At 34.6% G+C, this 13,317-nt stretch overlaps 1 protein-coding gene and 2 long non-coding RNA genes across 3 annotated transcripts; 1 reads left to right on the top strand and 2 right to left on the bottom strand.

The window, feature by feature from the left end:
• Positions 1 to 884: 884 nt before the first annotated feature.
• LOC135075112 (uncharacterized) lies at positions 885 to 3,394 on the bottom strand. Its single transcript, XR_010257966.1, has 3 exons — positions 2,245 to 3,394; positions 1,791 to 1,870; positions 885 to 1,689 (listed from the first exon to the last, which is right to left on the bottom strand). It is a non-coding gene; the product is annotated as an uncharacterized LOC135075112 (long non-coding RNA).
• A 29-nt stretch (positions 3,395 to 3,423) lies between these two features.
• Positions 3,424 to 4,867, top strand: LOC135075558 (uncharacterized). The gene is made up of 3 exons (XM_063969979.1): positions 3,424 to 3,469; positions 3,774 to 3,959; positions 4,502 to 4,867. Coding segments are annotated over exons 1-3 (543 nt in total). The 5' UTR covers positions 3,424 to 3,467; the 3' UTR covers positions 4,857 to 4,867.
• Positions 4,868 to 10,149: 5,282 nt separating this feature from the next.
• Positions 10,150 to 12,834, bottom strand: LOC135075111 (uncharacterized). Its single transcript, XR_010257965.1, has 4 exons — positions 12,603 to 12,834; positions 11,826 to 12,055; positions 11,421 to 11,648; positions 10,150 to 10,658 (listed from the first exon to the last, which is right to left on the bottom strand). It is a non-coding gene; the product is annotated as an uncharacterized LOC135075111 (long non-coding RNA).
• Between the last annotated feature and the right edge of the window lie 483 nt (positions 12,835 to 13,317).

Raw genomic sequence — 13,317 nt, 5'->3', positions numbered from 1 at the left:
TTCCGACCGTTCGCTGCGCTCACTCTGGTTTGACAGAATGCCCAATAATACACTACGAACGGAGTGTTGAATACATTTAAATAAGTATCTTGATCAAAACATTCGGTTGAAGCCCCGTGGTAAGTAACTTCAGAGAGACCCGTGGTAAGATTCTCTCACCGAACGTTCTGCCTAATATGATACAGACAACTCAGGACCCATGGTAAGATTCCTTTGCTGAATGTATCGCCTAACACATTCAGCTTAATACCCATGGTAAGATTATCTTACTGAATGTCCTTCCTAACACAAACGGCTGAAGACCCGAGGTAAGTATCTTCAGAGAGACCCGTGGTAAGATTCTCTCACCGAACGTTCTGCCTAATATGATACAGACAACTCAGGACCCATGGTAAGATTCCTTTGCTGAATGTATCGCCTAACACATTCAGCTTAATACCCATGGTAAGATTATCTTACTGAATGTCCTTCCTAACACAAACGGCTGAAGACCCGAGGTAAGTATCTTCAGAGAGACCCGTGGTAAGATTCTCTCACCGAACGTTCTGCCTAATATGACACAGACAACTCAGGACCCATGGTAAGATTCCTTTGTTGAATGTATCGCCTAACACATTCAGCTTAATACCCATGGTAAGATTATCTTACTGAAAGTCCTTCCTAACACAAACGGCTGAAGACCCGAGGTAAGTATCTTCAGAGAGACCCGTGGTAAGATTCTCTCACCGAACGTTCTGCCTAATATGACACAGACAACTCAGGACCCATGGTAAGATTCCTTTGTTGAATGTATCGCCTAACACATTCAGCTTAATACCCATGGTAAGATTATCTTACTGAATGTCCTTCCTAACACAAACGGCTGAAGACCCGAGGTAAGTATCTTCAGAGAGACCCGTGGTAAGATTCTCTCACCGAACGTTCTGCCTAATATGACACAGACAACTCAGGACCCATGGTAAGATTCCTTTGTTGAATGTATCGCCTAACACATTCAGCTTAATACCCATGGTAAGATTATCTTACTGAATGTCCTTCCTAACACAAACGGCTGAAGACCCGAGGTAAGTATCTTCAGAGAGACCCGTGGTAAGATTCTCTCACCGAACGTCCTGCCTAATATGACACAGACAACTCAGGACCCATGGTAAGATTCCTTTGTTGAATGTATCGCCTAACACATTCAGCTTAATACCCATGGTAAGATTATCTTACTGAATGTCCTTCCTAACACAAACGGTTGAAGACCCGAGGTAAGTATCTTCAGAGACCCATGGTAAGATTCTCTTACCGTTTGTTCTGCCTAACACATTCAGCTCAAGACCCATGGTAAGATTCTCTCACTGAATGTCCTCCTACCTAACATACACAGCTGAAGAGCTATGTCAAGATTCTATCTCTGAATGTTCTTTCTTAGGTACCTGATTACTATTACCTTTTATTACCGTTTACCATTACTTACCCTTTTACCTTTACCGTTTTTAGCACAACCATACCATCACCTTTATGTAACACCATACCTTGAGATTTTTTATTCAAATAAAACAACCACAACCATAATTTATTATAAATTGAAATAAATTAAGACCTTTTTTACTACGATTATTGATGATATAAATCAATTCTTCTCGTCGAAGTTTCTTATCCACGATTTAATTAGTTTATTAATTAAATCATGTCACTGGGGATCTGAAAAAATAAATAATGCTTTAAATAAATTGTGAACAGTTTAAATACAGAACCGAAACTTCTAACAATATTGCAACGTTATTAATAAATAAAAAGGTTACCTGTTTTAACCAAGATCTATAACGACGTTTTCTGCTTATTATTGTAGATATTTAATTGTCTTGCTGAGCAGTAGGTACTCCTGAAATAAAGAGAACTTTTTTTAATCGTCAATAAAATCTGTAATAAATATTAGCAAACAATTATCTATTGATTTTAGTATTTAAAGATTTTTATTTGTGATATATATTAAATATTTTGAATAACACTATAATCAAAGCGAAGAAAGTTTTCTTTATAAATCAATGAAAAAATGGTTTATTTATTCATAATTTAACCACGTATAGAAAAGAAAAAATACTGCACTGACCCCAGATAGCTTGGGAACAGCAAGCGAGTGATGATCTTAAAGAGGTATCAAAAAAATGGTAATCTCTCTCGCAAGTTAAACGAAAATCATGATCCGAAAGTTATCCTATAAACTTAAAAGTATATGAAATATATAATTACACTTACATTTTAGGAAATACTGCACTGGTTTCACAGAGTTTTTAAAATGTGCACTTATACTTTTTAATTATTACGTACATGACGAACTTGCACTCGATGAAATCTAATGTCACACTGTACGTTGCATCGCGTGGATCGTGGGAATGTACGAGCTGCAATTTATAGTCCAAGAGTAAGAGTTTTATATATTTATCTGTAAACCTGTTCATTTTAAAATGGTTTTAAAGTTTTGTTTCGAATTTTTGACATTTTGCATTATTGTACATTTATGACTATTAGACATTTATTTATTGTACATTTACTACTATACTACTATAAGTACTTACTCTTTCTAATATTGCAAAAATAAAATAATCTTTTAAATCATTTATTTCATATTTAATGAAAATGTATATCAATATTTAACCAATCTGAAAATAAAATACATTTTATTCAAATGTTCAATAAAACATCGATTTAAACATCTCAGCTCCTGGTCTCACACAGCTTACTTGCAGATTCAGCATTAAATGCTTTGAATGTGTGTGCACGACATGTAACTTTAGATTTTTATTGTTTACTTCGTGTTGCATTGCAAGTTGAAACTAATAATTCTTTTTATCTTTCTATGTGACTCAATGGTGACTGATACATAATGCTTCTACCGTTAAATCTACCTTTATAAAGTAAGTCAATTTTTTTCTAAATGACAATGCATTGTAAAAAAGATGTAAACATTGTGAGGAAAAATAAAATCGAATAAAATCGTGAGTAAAATTAGTTGGTTTATTAGTTTTCTGTTGGAAGCAGACTCAAATCAATGTAGCTTATTACAATTTAACTCTTTACAAATAGAATGATGGAAATTCGGTACTTGGAATACTACATAATTAGTATTTGACTAGCCATTTAAGAAATTAACCTACATACTTTAGATTCTGATTTCACTTTTACTGCAACATAGTGTAACACAATCATATTTCCTTTAAACGTAACATCAAAGTATGGGTAATATTTTAATTCAAAAGGTAATACCTACTTGCTAGTGATTTTTTTTCTGTGCTTATCGAACATAAAAATACGGTCCAAATTTGTATATCATTTTATTGTTACTTTAGTTTTAACTAATTAGCTTAATTTTTGCTGACAATTTATTATTGATCACATAAATACAGAATTTCACCGCATAAAATTAATTACTTTGCGAGATTCTTTGTGAATAGCAAGAAACAAGCTCCCGATTGTGCAAAATGTGAGTAAGTACTGTTATACATTTATTTTATACTTAGTTTGTTCTGACAAATAATTTTCAAGTAATGTTTTCTTTACTGAGTATTTCTTTACATGTTTTCTTTACTTTAGTATTTGTGTAGAGAACCGCGATGTGTTTTGTTAAGCTAATTGGTCGCGGGTTCGAATCCCGCAACCATCAATATATCTAGCTAGCATAGTATGTATCTTTGTATTTGGTAGTGTACTTAAATGTGTCATTACCGTAATTAGACAGTGGTCATGATTATTAGGAAGATAGACTAATGATGATTAATATTTTATAGGTCGGATTCTGAGTACGCATCCAGCATTGAAGACGTGGCCCCATTAGAGGTGGTGCCACCACCGCGCTCGAGCAAGAGCAAGTCCAAAACCAGCGCGTCGACCTCAACCGCTTCTACGCCTGCGCCTAAGCCGAGGAAGCGAAAGCCTGCCGCCCATTCCGTTGCGAACGTTGAAGCCCTAACTAGGTAAATTTCCACCTTTATAATCTAACTAGCTTTTGGCTGCGGCTTCACCCGCGTAAAATTTAGTATATCACAGATCGCCATAAATTATAGCCTATATGTTATTCTGGGTTATAAACAATAATACTGTAAAGTTTCATCAAAATCTGTTCAGTGGTTTTGCATGAAAGAGTAACAAACATCCTCACAGCCAGACATCCACACAAACTTTGCATTAATAATATAATAGTAAGATTTTAGTAATAATATTACCAAACTCCCTCATAATTATTCTACAAGCACTTAATTTTAATATTCCCTAAAAGGTAAATTTTTAATTTACAATGAGTTTTTACAAGTACTTACATAAAAATCTAAGCGAATTAAAGTAAAATAGTACCTAATTGTTTAAAGTACAACAGCTGATCTTTTGACAACTTTTTTGTACAGAGCATTCTTATGTGTTTGTGTGTGTGCAATAAAACCTTTAAATAAATAAAACTAACAAAAAATATATTCTATTGAATAAAATAATCATTACTTAAATAAATGTCTATTGTTCACAGACCAAAGAAAACGAAGAGTTTGTTTTCAATCATTAATAAGGACGAGCGGGCAAGTGCGAAGGAGACAACTCGTAGCATCGCATCGAGCTTTACATCGCGGGTGTCTTCGGGCCAGTGTCGTCGGACTGCAGTCACCAGCGGCGAGTTCTACATAGATTTGAAAGTCTACAACACCGACGATGTTAAGAACGTTCCACCCGAGGAGCGTTACAAGAAAGCGCTTGCAGCGGTAAAACTCCAATGCGGTGAACAATCCCAGGAGTGGGAGGCTCTACAAAGGTTTATAAGTAGCGCTTACGTAATTTTTGAAGAGTGCGAACCGACTTATTACAGTAATAAAATAAACATTAAATAATTTTTACTTGTAAATAAACATACTTTGGGCTAATTCAAATGCATTTGTCGAGAGTAGAAATCGTCTGTCAAATAATTTTCTAGTAATCAATTTTGAACTGATTGTCAAGGTAATACAGTTGAAAATTGAATATCAAAGCCAGACTACGCCTAATGTCAGATCAGCCGATGGTAGATGCCAAATTTCCAATATCGCGTACGAAGACGGAGAACTTTGTCAATATAGTGGTACATAAGGGTCATAATTAGTGGATGCCGACGATTTTCGCGCTGTCATCTCAACGACTGCCCACCCTTGTCGTTAGAGCAGTCGACTGGATAGAAAGCATGGAATTAACATGGTGATTGATAAACTAGGTGCAAATAAGCATAGGTATTTTATAACCACAGAATGCTTTTTGCTTAAATTTGAAAATAAAGGATATTGTTCTGCGTCCATACATCGTTCGCCCCAAGACCCCCAAGCAATGAAATAATGATTTTTATATGTGAAATTACTTAACGATTGTCACCTTATACTCCACTAGCTTTTCGCTCGCGGCTTCGCGCGCGTGGCCTACATTAGGTACCTACATATTTTACGGAACCCTATTATTTTCCAAAATAAAATTTAGCCTGTTACTCGTGGATAATGTAGCTTTCGAATGGTGAAAGAATTTAATAAAAACGGTCCAATAGTTTTTGAGTCTATTCATTACAACCAAACAAACAAAGTTTTCCTCTTTATAATATTAGTGTAGATGTTACGGTTAATGTGATAAATTGAAAATTATTAATAATAACCGGTTATTATGAATAATTACCGACAGTCGCGGTAAAAGTGATAAATTAATCACATTTAACAGTGATTATTTAATAATTCAACCTTAGTACTAACAAATTTCATAAAAGAGAACAACATCTTGTGTACGTGCTCGTGTAGGTACAGCCAAACTTTTGAACGTTTTGATATCTTAAATTAATATAATTTGGCTTAATGAGTTTGGAATGTTTCTTGCATAATATTACTTTTCCATGATGTCTATAACATAATGTTTTGATTTAAAGTGAAAAATAGGTTAAGGTGCGGCGGGGGTGGCCCTTGGGCCACCCCTAAGCCGCCTATTTAGTTTTATACACACATAAATGACCTCATATTAATCACATTTACCAAATCATGCGGTAATTATTCATAATAACCGGCGATTATTCATAATTTTCACATTTATCACTTTGACCGTAACATAGATACTTAAAGCACGGATAAGCGGGAGATTCGTTACAATAGGAAAAATGCTTCAGATTTTGAGGTTATTAGCATAACAGAAGTACATTTCCATTTTCTATCTTCTATAGAGGTACTTATAATAAATCTGTAGAGAGGTCAACTCTGTACATGAAATATATTTTCAAAATAACTATCAGGGGGTGATACTGATGCCAAAAATGCAATCAGTAAAATTTTTGTCTGTCTGTCTGTCTGTATGTTCCTTATAGAAACAAAAACTACACGACGGATTTTAACGAAACTTGGTACAATTATTCTTCATACTCCTGGGCAGGTTATAGTATACTTAGGAATTCCCACGGGAACAGGAATTAGCGGGAAAATCCTTTTGTATGAAAAATCTAAACCGCTTGAGTTAGACGCTTTAAATTTCGCACGTAGGTACTTTAGTAAACTAATTCCCACGGGAACTGGAATTCGTGGGAAAATCCCTTTGTATGGCGGACCATCGCATGATCGTACTATCCTGCCTTGGAATGCAGCGAATACAGAGTGTGCCCAAATTTACTACATTTGACCATAGGGTATTGTCACAAGAGTTAAATAAAATAGACTGGAAGGACGCGGAAATCATGACGTCACCTAACGAAATTTATAACTATATAGAAGTTAGCCTTCAGGAATGTTATGAAAAATCAAAAATAACTAGGGTTGGTAACATTAAAAAAACAAGAGAAGAGTGGATAAATAATAAAGTAATTTCGTCATGTCTCGCCAGGGACAATCTTTTTAAGGAGTGTAAAAAAGACGTGAACAATATGGTATTAAGATTAGAGTACAATAAATTACGCAATAAAACTAATAAAATCGTTAACGATGCTAGAAATAAATATTATAACAAACTAATAACCAAAAATAAGAATAATCTTAAGCAAATGTGGAAAATATTAAATAAAATAGCTGGAAGAATAACTAAATCGGTGGATGACGTCATCAGTAGGGCTTTTGACGGTATAAGTGAAGTTATTTTATCTGACAATTTTGCTCAATCGTTTGACCGAAACGTAAAGTCCATTTTGCCAACATGTAACAGACCCTTACTAGACAAAGCACAATACTCTCGTAGGATAGACCGATCTATATACCCTAAAAAGGCAACCCGGCAAGATGTCAGTAAAATAATAAAAAACATAAACATACACAAAGCACCAGGTCATGACCAAATACGTATGATAGACATCAATCACATATTAGAAAACATTGTAGGAGTTATAACAAATCTTATTAACACTTCTATAAAAACAGGTATTTATCCAGATAGCCTAAAGAAAGGTATAGTTAGACCTATATATAAAAAAGGACCTCACAATTGCTATGACAACTATCGGCCAATAACTATATTACCATCAATTAATAAAATAGTTGAAAAATACATATGTCGACTAATTACATCGTTTTATGAAACCAATGACGTACTTAATGATCAGCAGTATGGATTCCGTAATAACAAAAGTACAACTATGCTACTATCAAAATTTACTGATGAAATCAACGAAAATCTAGGTCATAAGAAACATGTCTTAGTTGTCTTTATCGACTATAGCAAAGCTTTTGACACGTTGCGACACCACACATTGATAGACAAGCTGGACGACTCCGGAGTCAGAGGTCCCCTACTGAAATGGTGCAAGAACTACATTGAAGATAGGAAATATGTGGTAAAGGTTGGTGAAACGTACAGCCGGCCAATTAGCATCACGGAAGGCACGGCACAGGGTTCCGTACTAGGCCCCTTAAATTATCTGACATATGTAAACGACGTTCCGGGAATCGTGACTGAGTGCTCCTTGTACCAATTTGCGGATGATACTTGCATTATATCGGCGGATCGAGATATAGCAACTGCAGAAAGGAAATTACAGTATGATTTTACAAACTTATGTAAATGGTCACACGACATGGGTCTGGTTCTAAACGCTAGCAAAACCAAAATGATACATATACACTCCAGTCACAACAAACCAAGCAAGTACGCACGCCTACTGGTTCATAATCATAATTGCCTGCACGTTGAACAACCGGGATGCTCCTGCAAAGCCGTGGAACGGGTTAGCCAGCAGACATACCTTGGCCTAATCATTGACGATCGGTTCAACTGGGCCTGCCATATAGAAACCTTAATAAACAAACTAAGAGTTATCCTATCAAAATTCTATTACATCAAGAATAAAATACCGTATACAATTCTAAGAAACCTGTACCTATGTCTTGTGGAATCAATTATCTCGTATGGCATCACAAGCTATGGACGTACATATAAAACATACCTAGACAAAATATACTCCATACAACTCAGATTTCTAAAGTTAATAGTTCCTAAAAACATTAAACGCCAATTTGCAGATAATTATCACGAACTCTTTAAACACTGTAGAATAATACCAGTACACCAAAAAGTATACTATAGCTTGCTAACAGAACAATATCATCGAGAAGAACTACGCGTGCCAATAAAACATAATAAACTAACCAGAAAAGTAAAAGATAAAAAGGTCTCAACTATATCTGCTAAAAATACCTACGGTGCAAGAACCACTCAGTATATCGTTCCGAGACTGGTTAATCTCCTACCAACTGAAATAAAAGAAAAAATAAACACTAAAAATATAAAAATTATACTTAGGAAGTTCTTTTTTAATAATAATTTATAATCAACATACCGTCGTGTTGCTAAATACCCATTAATCTACCTAATCTATAAATATTAATTGAACTACAAATAACATAACACAATGATGAAACTTACCCTTAACTACATTAATATAAATTACTAAAACTATAACAAAACTTTCCTCTGACCAAACTATGCACTTATTACACATCTTACACAGTCATACTAGTTTACTAACTAAAATAAAATAAAATAAAATATTTCTTTGGAACAAGTATAACTTGTATTACATAAACATGAAGACACCCTGTAGGTACGTTGCAAAAAAATAACTAGCGGAACGCTCGACCCGAGTCGACGTAGTATCGCGTCGTGCGACTCACCTCCAGCTGGCAAATTTATTGATACCTACCGCCTTCCTATAATATTAATTTTTATACTTATAAGCTATTGCGATGAATGTGCAATGTCACAACAAACATTTTTATGTTTAGTGATATAAGAAATGTTAGATTATAAGCCTAACCTTGTAATTAAAATAAATAAATAAATAAATAAATATGAAAAATCTAAACCGCTTTAGTTAGACGCTTGAAATTTGACTTGTAGGTATCTTAATAAACTTAAAGCTTAGTTACAACAGGATATTGCAAAATTCCCACGTGAACGGGAAAAAACATTTGAACGAAAAAATCTAAACCGCGTAAGATAGATGAAGGGGGTAAAACGGGATCCACGCGTACGAAGTCGCGGGCGGCCGCTAGTTGCTAATAAAACTATTTATTGTCAAGAATTATATGTATAATAATGCGAATTCCCGTTCCCGTGGGAATTAGTTTACTAAAGTACCTACGTGCGAAATTTAAAGCGTCTAACTTAAGCGGTTTAGATTTTTCATACAAAAGGATTTTCCCGCTAATTCCTGTTCCCGTGAGAATTCCTAAGTATACTATAACCTGCCCAGGAGTATGAAGAATAATTGTACCAAGTTTCGTTAAAATCCGTCGAGTAGTTTTTGTTTCTATAAGGAACATACAGACGGACAGACAGACAGACAAAAATTTTACTGATTGCATTTTTGGCATCAGTATCACCCCCTGATAGTTATTTTGAAAATTATATTTCATGTACAGAATTGACCTCTCTACAGATTTATTATAAGTAGGTATAGAATATGTAGGAGAGACGTCTTAATTACACTTTAAATCGTAGATCGATAAAGAACCCCTTTGTCAAACCGTATGAATAGCAGCAAATAGAACTTTGCGTATTGGAAAAATAGGAATGCCTACGGAAAAGCCAAACATTTTTTAAAAAGAAGTTAATATATTTTACTTACATTTAAATCCAAAAATATCTTTATTCCGACCCAAGGGTAAGTAGGCAGTTATGTAGGTATAAATGAAAATACGTATGTAGGTACTTATTATTTATTAATGGTCATGTTCTACATTTTCTATTAAATATGGGCCCAATACATCAATGATGTCGCCATCACAACAAAGTACCATAAATGGTTTAACGAGATTCCGATATTTGTATAGGGAATAAGTTTTTTTTTTGGTATGCATAATTGCTACTTTTTTGCACATAAATGTATGTATGTACCATCCATGATGACAATAGCCTTTCTTTGTGGTAAATCGTTTCCTGGCTTCCCGAAAAGAGACTGGAACATAAAGGTTTCTTTGGGCTACTTCCTCTCTACTAATATGTTGTAACCCTAAATGTGCTGGTACGAAATGTTCCTCCATCATACTGCGTGCTTTCATTACATATTTTGTAAGAGTACTCCTTGAAATGCCAAGTAATGTAGCTATTCTGTCATCTGAATCACCGGTCCTCAGCTTCATTAAATAAGCACCAACTGTAGTAATTCGTGCTCTCTGATAGTATCTATGGCAAAGAAGATCTGAAGGACGAATCTGAAAATAAAATAAAACATCAGATTCACAGTTCAACAATAAGAAGAGCAATATTTATATAGGATTAACGACTTTTGTGTGTAACGGAATAGTAAGATGAGTGATGAAAGATAATAATTTATGATTTGAACGCTGAATGATGAGGAATGATTGGTCTATGGAGGAAACGAAAGGGATGAATGAGGAACGAGGATTGAGAGTGAGAATAGTGGTAGTTTAAAAGAGTAGTCTGTTGTTATGCAGGAAGTATAAATAAAACTTTACTGAGTTTATTTGGCTCAGGGAATTTTTAACTGGCTTTATAATAGTAAAAATTATGTTTAATATTATGTAAGTAATAATATTGCAATATTTTAATAATATAAGTCTATTTGTATTATACAGGGTGGAAACGATAAGTGATCTATAACACTTTTAATATTGTGTGGCTGGCATACATTTAGTATGGAGGCTGAAAACATTGAATTTTCGGATAGATCCAGTTAATTCTGTAACTATTTACTGATACCGTTAGAAAGAGCTTGTGAAGCACTTTCAGGATGAGTAACCAGTTTTTCGATATCTTGTGTAGTTTAGAAATAATCGAGTGAGATCACTTATCGTTTCCACCCTGTATAATCTGTATGGATGAGAGTAGTGGCAGATTGAAAGCAATGGAAGGAGTTGAAGGATGGGAAGGCTGATTCGGAAAAAACCTTTTTTATTATTATAATAAACCGGCATAATTATTTTTATGTATTATAAAACTGGCAGGGCTCTTACCTCTCTGGGTTGAATCCAATTTCGAACAATGTTTAATATATCTTGATTATTCTCTGTATCCAAACAATGACTTCAAGTTCGCAATAATGAACAACCACATCCAACACAAACTTGTTGGTGACCTACCGGGGCACCGGTTGGCATATCTGGAGAGTCTTGTGAAGTAGGTGTGGTATCTCTTTGCAATAATGAGTGACAAGCCCCACAGATGTAGTCATTTGCAGTAACCTGTTTAAAAATAATAATAATTAGAAATAAGTTTAAAAAAATTATCAGTTTTTTAATGTCCCGCACTTAAATTATTTTATTTTAGTATTAATTTACAGAAACCAATAACTTTACAAGAATTAGACTGATTGTATAGCCAATAACATTTTATTAAATAAGGACTTTAGCGTGCATTACCTCTAATGGAGTTAGTCGTTCCACAATTATGTTCCTGATGTTAATATGATGTTGAGTGTTAGTTCTCAGGGACATGAGCTGATGTGAACGTGTTCTAGGCTCTAGTGTTCAGTAGAACACAGTGCAGTAGCAAAGCACACATTTTCTGCTAAGATTTGAAGTAGATGCATTTGTGTTGTATCTTGGGCTTGGGTCCAACATGTTGTTCATATAAGATCATGAGCTGTAACCTGTAAAAATAAATAGATTCATTGCATGCCATGCCACACATACTCCTGTGCGTTGAATAAATTGAGCCGCAAACCATAAAAAAAATGATAATTCAATATTATGTGCTGTTAGTAGAATTTTGGGTCAGAGGGTAGGGTTAAACAGCTTTAGTAAATAAGCATTGTTGTTATAATAATTAATTATGACGTGTTACAAACTTAGTTACAAAAAATAATAATCTAGTAGTCTTAGTTCCAAAAAACAAAACAAAACAAGCTTTCATTGAGAGCAGGGAGATAGTGTCAAAGTAAATAATTCCTTAGATTTACACCAAAACCAGCTGGATTGTCAACATAATTGTTGTTTCGCTCATGCCTCCATTGCGCTGTACCATCGACTAGTTTCTTACAATCGAATCGGGCCTGGCTGTCCACACTGTCCAGGGTTGAACCACAGATAATAGCGGAACATTCATTTCAAGACAACCCGCCATGAGAATGGCAATTCAGAAGTTTGGCAAGGCTAGTACTTATTCATAAGATTGCAGAGCAAAATGTAGGTACTTACCGATCGAGGTGCTGCCCATTGTTGTGTATAATTAAGTTGCTCATTTTCTAACACCATAGAACCACCAGCCGAGCCTTGGCCGAGCCACACAAAAACAGTAAATCCCAGGCTGAGTATGTCGTTATTGCAATCAATCAGAGTCCGTTTGAATAGCCAAGTTTGTAGTTAATAAAGTTCCGAAAATAAAAGCTAAAACACAAACGAATCACAAAGAAGGATCAAGCAAGACAGCAACACAGCAAGAGTGAGTCTGTGAGTGAGAGAGAAAAGGTGATGCGAGTGAATGACAATTTGACTAACAAATAGGGATGTCCATTTAGAATAGACATAATCGATTCAATTGATCGTTTTTTAAAAATTTTATTTTTAAACATTGTGTTGCTATAAATATTTATTTTATTTATTTAATAGGACTGGTTGTCAAGACATACACTGGAAGACAATCAATATTTACAACGTATTTAACTTAATCTAAGTGCTGCCTTAATTATAGGTTGCCACGGCATGCAATAGTGGACTTATACATAAGGGTCATTCCACAAAAATATGTCAACTCTTAGTCCGCGCCACATTTCACATGAAATATTTGTTAATATTTTATTCCAATATTGTTAAATAACAGCTCGCAATGTGCTTTATTCATCACCCATTTATATTTTTTGAAACTATTTTTAAAACATCTTAAATTACTTTTGAATGACCCAAAACGTCATTC

This window comes from Ostrinia nubilalis, chromosome 10, assembly GCF_963855985.1.
Source record: "Ostrinia nubilalis chromosome 10, ilOstNubi1.1, whole genome shotgun sequence".
Classification (NCBI taxonomy): domain Eukaryota; kingdom Metazoa; phylum Arthropoda; class Insecta; order Lepidoptera; family Crambidae; genus Ostrinia; species Ostrinia nubilalis.
Note: the sequence above shows the minus strand (reverse complement) of the source record. Positions and strands in the feature narration are given on the sequence as shown.

Bases quoted from the DNA above. Each gene is read 5' to 3' on its own strand.
- LOC135075558 (XM_063969979.1), top strand. The intron at 3,960-4,501 runs GTAAATTTCCAC...TATTGTTCACAG, and splicing joins AACGTTGAAGCCCTAACTAG to ACCAAAGAAAACGAAGAGTT.